Genomic DNA, 6150 nt, shown 5'->3' with positions numbered 1-6150 from the left:
TCTTATACTTGTGAATAAGGTAGGTGGGGGAGTATAATTTTAAGTCAGACATAAGATGTGTCTATGGGATAATAAGATTACTTTCTTGTGTGTTTCCTACCTTGTCACTCAAGGCAGTAAACATAGACACGTCCAAATATGCTTCAAGTAATACCAACTTGTTGGAACGTCAGACCCGGAGAGGCTTGTGGAAGGGTGGGAGCTCATGGGGCCAGAAGACATGAGATTTGGGTTCTTATCCCATTTATACCTTTCTTAGCTATAGGATTTTAGTCATCACAATTTCTTTCTTTTTTTAAATTGGGGTATAGTTGCTTTAATGTTGTGTTAGTTTCTGCTGTACAGCACTTAATTTCTTTTAGCTTCAGTTTCCTTTGCTATAAAACTAGGATCATTTTTCTTGTTCTGCAGAGGGCTGTTGTGAAGACTGTGGAAGGTAATATAAATGAAAGCAACTTGTAAAATTATAAAGTGATGTACAAATATAAGGTGTTACTCATGGTGGTATTATATTAAGACTACATTGACTTTAAAGAATGTGATTTACTTGGCTGCCTAAATTCTTGTTTGTTAAGGAAAAAAAGTCTTCTTAATTTAAAATCAGTAATTTCTCAAAAAGATTTTGATAAATTCATGGATGACATAGTCATATTTGGTTACTAAAGAAATTAGGGTATATGGGGATACCTTTAAATTGTGAAGCAACAAGAGGATGACTCATCCTTCAGGAAGTCTTATCAGAGGTAGTGGGGTTGATCTTGGCAATAAATCAGATAAACTCTGTGACAGAATATTACAGAGTCTCAAGATCCGAAGCTCGCTAGATAGCACCAAGTTTGACCCCTATCCAATGAATGAATCTTCTTTAAGACCAGGAGGTTGTTTTCTACTTGAATATATTCAGTGACTAGGAGCCCACTACTTATCTTTACTATCCATTCCATTGCTGGACAACTCTTCCTATTAGAAAGTTCTTTAGATTAAGCCATTACAAATGGTATCAAACCATCCCCCCTCCAATCAGCCTAGACTCTATGACATATTCTCAGTCCATGAGGCCTCAAGCCCCTTCTCACCTTCTACTTTCTCTTCTGGTATTACGGTATGACACAATGAGAGTGACAGGAAAAACAAGTGTACCCAGCGATCTCCCCTTTTCACTGCTTCCACCAAAGTCTTGTCATAAAATGAAAACTTAGGATCAGCCAGTTTGTTGTAGGAGAAGTCGACCTTTTCTGTTTTCTGGAACACATAAGCCAGAACAAACAGCAGCTTGACACTTTACAGAAGGTTGACCTGGGGGCAATTTCTGGAATGTGATGAGAACTCTTAGGAGGATGGGAAAAGAAAAGCAAGATAAGTGAAAGAGACCCTGTGCTGGTTTCTAAGGCCTCTGTAGCTCTGACCTGGACCATCCATTCACTTGGAGAAGATCCATCACACAGGAGACAAGCTAGCACTGCTTGGCAGACCCTTCTTGCCCTCCTTCTACTCTAGCTATCCTGAATGATTAGTGGCCATCTTCAGGCTCTATCCTTCCAAGTCCCAAATCCATGATAAATCAAACCTGAGGACATGAGAGAGTAACTGTTCCCTATTAGTAAATGGTTTCTGGAAAAAGTCTTGTCTCTGGCTGTCCTCTGCCTGATTTTGGGAACTGGGAAGGGAGCTAGGTACAATGACATCACTGTGTTGCACTAATCCTATTTTACCCCACAAGGGGGCTAGAGAGGAATATTGCAAGACAGAGGCAAGGCTGTATGACAAGGAAGCTTCAGTACAGACTTCTTGTTCACAGACTTAATTTTATACCATTTTGCATACCTGATTCAGCATACCTGATTCCTTCCTGCCTCTAGTCCTCAAGGTTATTGACCCTGCCTCAATCTGTGGACCTAATATTCACTACCATTTTCCTGGCTATGAGCTTGGCTCCTTTAGATGTTGACTAACGTTCTTCATGTCAGGTAGGCTGCTGGTAGGCACCTGGGGTAAACATTCTTTTCTGGCTCAGTTTGGTCCTGAGACTCTCTTATGCCCACCCTGGAGTGTGGTGTTATTAACAGATTTCTCCAGCCCATATCAGAACTCTCAAGGATATTTCACCAGTTCATTGTAGTTGTGGTGCTACCTGGGCTGGGCCCCAATGTGTCAAGTACAGACACAATTGCGCTGCTTGGTGCTATGTTGGGGAAACAGAAGTTTGTAGTGGGCTATACTGGCTCTTTTCTATAACCCATCTAGAGGGAGTTTTGTCATGATAGTGAGGAAGTATGGTCAGGTCCAGAGCCAAGTCCTAGACCTGGCCAACCATAGACTTGTGAGCTCTGGGAAGTTTGTGGGTTTAGTAATTTAAGATAACTCATTATGTAGCATCCTCTGAGGCTTTTCTATAACTGGGCTCTTGTACTGGTACATTCTTTGAAACTTAGAAGCTGGTGAGTGATGTGAGAGAAGTTGGAGAGGTAGATATGAAGCAGATCCTGCATTACCATCTTGTATGCAATAGGGAACCATAACAATTTTCTGCTGAAAGTCATATGATCATATAGTCCTCTGGTAGCAGCATGGAGAATACATTGGAAGTAGCAAGATGAAAAGCAAGGAGACCAGTTAGAAAGCCATTCAGTAATTCACAAGAGAAATGATAAAGTAGTGACAATAAATATTAAATTAAGGGTATGATTTGAAAATATAGAATTGTATGACATGGATATGACAAGTGAAAGAGAGAAACAGTTAAGAATTATTTTATGTATCCTAATTGGGATAGATGGTAAGACCATTCACTGAGATAGGATACCCAGCAGGAGGAGATTTTTGACAGACTGACCTGGCGATACCTGAAGGACATAAAGGTAATAATGAAAGCAGGCATATATAGCTTTGAAGCTCAGGTAAGAGATCTGAGCTAGTTTCTAATCTCCCCTTCCAGACAAGTAATGTTTGAGAACACTGGACCTGGCTGGGTACAGGACTGAGGCAGTGCTGGCTTGGAGTTGCAGTACAGCATGATCTGAGGGGCAGTATTCATGAATTACTCTGCAATTGAAAGTTAAACACCCAGTTGAATAAGACTGAATGGCAAATCCAGGTACTAGACAAAAGGATGGAAACTGGGAGTATCAGATGAGAAGAAACAAATTCAGAACGGAGGGTAGAGGAGGCAATTGAGGAAACTCTTTGAGATCCTGTGACATAGCTATAGATAGTTTTTATAGGATATCTTTAGCTTTGGTCATGGATGTGGAGGGAGCTAAAAACGTTCTTGGATATATGGATTTGGAGGTCATTAGTAAGTAGGCAGTAGTTAAAGTCAGTAAAAACACGAGACTATAAAGATGGAAAAGAGGTACAATAATAGAGCTCTGGGGGAACATCAGCACCTATGGCCAAGAAGATGAGAAAAAACAATCATACAGGAAGAAAAAACAAGAAGAGAGTTACTTAACAGAAGCCAAGGGACAAGAGAGCTTTAAGAAAAAGTGGAGTTTTAAGTGTTAAAATCTGCAGAGAAATTGGGTAAGGACTTAACAACAAGGTAGTCATTAGTGACCTTGGCTAGTTTCAGTGGACATGATAGGACAGAGTCTAATTATATAGGGTAGAATGAGGAATGAATGAAAGGTGAGGAGTTATAAAGACTGCTGTAATTGTCTATTTCCTTATACACTTTTCCTTTAGTCTGCCAACTGTGAAGGTAGGGAACAAATTTCTTTTGTTTTCCTTGAACCTTTAACATTTATTCAGAGTCTGACATATGGTTGATAATCAACATTTTGGACTGACTGATGGAGTCAGAGGGTAATGAAGGATGAAGAAAAAGTTCTAAGCGCTTTAAAAAATGAATAAAATAAGATGTAAACATTTATTAGTAGTGGTTACCTCTGGTTAATGGGCTAAGGGTTACTTTAACACATTTATTTTATTTTAAATTAATACTATATTTTTTAGAGCAGTCTTATGTTCATAAAAAAAAATTGAACAGAAAGTACAGAGAGTTCCTATATATTTCCTTTCTTCTTTCCACTCCACATTTCCCCCTATTTTCACCTTACATTAGTATGGTACATCTGTTACAATTGATGAACCAATATTGATACATTATTATTAACTGAAGTCCATAGTTTACATTAGAGTTCACTCTGCTTTGTACAATTCTGTGGTTTTTGACAAATGCATAATGTAATGAATCCACCATGACAGTATCACACAGAATAGTTTCACTGCCCTAAAAATCTCCTGTGCTTCATCCTTCTCTCCACCCCTCCCCAAACCCCTGGCAACCACTACCTTTTCCAGAATGTCATACAGTTAGAATCATACAGTACATAGCCTTTTCATATTGGCTTCTTTCACTTAGCAATATGCATTTAAAGTTCTTCCCTTTTCTGTGTATATGTGCATGCATGGCTTGATAGCTCATTTCTTTTTACTGCTGAATAATATTCCATTGTATGCATGTAGTAAATGGTTTTTTTTTGTTGTTTTTTTAAAGAAAGGATAGATTTGAGCTGAGGGGAAAGAATCATATAATGGGATAAGTTTCAGATATTAAGAAACACAGAATACAGGATTGACTGAGGTTCCTGAAGAAGTAGAAAGGCATGGAATCAGAATATATGAAGAGATTAGTATTGAAAGAAAAAGTTATACCTTTTTTTGAGACTGAAGGAAAGGAAGTAAAGGTGGGTTCTGATATTTGTACAGAAAAGGGTACCTAGCTGATAGTTTGGATTTTTCTCAGCAAAGTAGAAAATAATATCATCTACTGCACACTGGGGAGAAGGAAGTGGGATGTGGTAGAAGGCCCAAGAGTGGTGAATTTTGGAATAGCTAATATGGAAAATTAAGAATTAAGCTCACCATAAATAGATTAAAAAATTATCCAAGTGGCACTGGAAGCCCAGAAGAGTTTGGAGTCTCTGAATTTGTAATGGCTTGTGATCCCCAAAAAGTGCTTGGCACTCTGAGATTAGAAACAGAGAATGGTAGCTGGCTTGGTTAATTCAAGGTTGAGATTTGTTGGGCGATCAGAGAGGGGAAAAAAAGGGAGAACTAGTAAGGTATTGAAGATGCTTATGATCTTGGGTACAGATGGGGGGCAAGATAGGAAAGGAAGTAAAGTCACAAGGGATTGATAGAGAAAAAGGAGAACAGAGAGTTTGTAAATCTTCCTGTGATAAGAAAGCAGGTATACTAGGAATCAAGTATCAAGAGAACTGGAAAAATAAGGTTTGTGATCAGAGATCATGACAAAGGAGTTTACAATTTCAGAGTAGTACACTTCTGGATGGTGACATGATAACATAGAAATGGATGATACAGATGTTTTTGAGTCCAAAAAGTCATTTGAAAGATATATTCTTTTAGACATCTGAAAGCATCTGTGTTGCTAGATCATCCATAAATAAGCCAATACCACCCAAGATGATAGCAGGGATTGGGTAGAGAGGGAAAGTATGAGCTAAGGTTTCAAGGTCCTCAGTGAATGAAGTGGAGAAGCCAGAAGATTTGTAAATGTCAACGACAAGAAGAAAGAGGAATACAGCTAGAAGTCATAAGCATCACAGGAAGAAAGATTATATGAGGGAGAAAAAGTAATAGTTTAAAAGTGGCACAGGAGGGGCTTCCCTGGTGGCACAGTGGTTAAGAATCTGCCTGCCAATGCAGGGGACACGGGTTCAAGCCCTGGTCCGGGAAGATCCCACATGCTGCAGAGCAACTAAGCCCGTGCGCCACAACTACTGACCCTGCACTCTAGAGCCCATGTGCCACAACTACTGAAGCCTGTGCTCCTAGAACCTGTGCTCCTCAACAAGAGAAGCTACCGCGATGAGAAGCCCGTGCACCGCAACAAAGAGGAGCCCCTGCTCGCTGCAACTAGAGAAAGCCTGTGCGCAGCAATGAAGACCCAAGGCAGCCAAAAAAAAAAAAAAGAAAAGTGGCACAGGATAATGAGGACAATACCTTTGGGCTTTTGGTATGCGGAGTACGAGAGATGGAGGAAAAGGGATATCCTCCGGGAAAGTCATCTTTCAATCAAGGTAGAGAGAAGAAAGCATTTTAATGAAAAGATAAGGCTGTGGGTGTTTGCTTACAAGAGAACAAAGATTCCAGGGATCCAGAGGAAAATGTGTTATGGTCGAT

The 6150-nt window shown here is 39.6% G+C and overlaps 1 protein-coding gene and 1 long non-coding RNA gene across 6 annotated transcripts in view; one reads left to right on the top strand and one right to left on the bottom strand.

The window, feature by feature from the left end:
* Positions 1-6150, bottom strand: part of LOC309633059 (phospholipid-transporting ATPase FetA-like) — a 115408-nt gene that overhangs the window by 18336 nt on the left and 90922 nt on the right. For all 5 annotated transcript variants that reach the window (XM_082401370.1, XM_082401371.1, XM_082401374.1 and 2 more), the window contains one exon: positions 1077-1242. In XM_082401370.1, the coding sequence (XP_082257496.1) occupies positions 1077-1242 (166 nt within the window). The remainder of the gene's footprint in view (positions 1-1076; positions 1243-6150) is intronic.
* LOC309633136 overlaps positions 1-6150 on the top strand; it is a 76819-nt gene that overhangs the window by 25223 nt on the left and 45446 nt on the right. The window lies entirely within an intron of this gene.

Source organism: Balaenoptera borealis (assembly GCF_965194805.1).
Source record: "Balaenoptera borealis genome assembly, chromosome: 8".
NCBI lineage: Eukaryota > Metazoa > Chordata > Mammalia > Artiodactyla > Balaenopteridae > Balaenoptera > Balaenoptera borealis.
The sequence above is the reverse complement of the archived record's forward strand: the minus strand, read 5'-3'. Positions and strand labels throughout refer to the sequence as shown.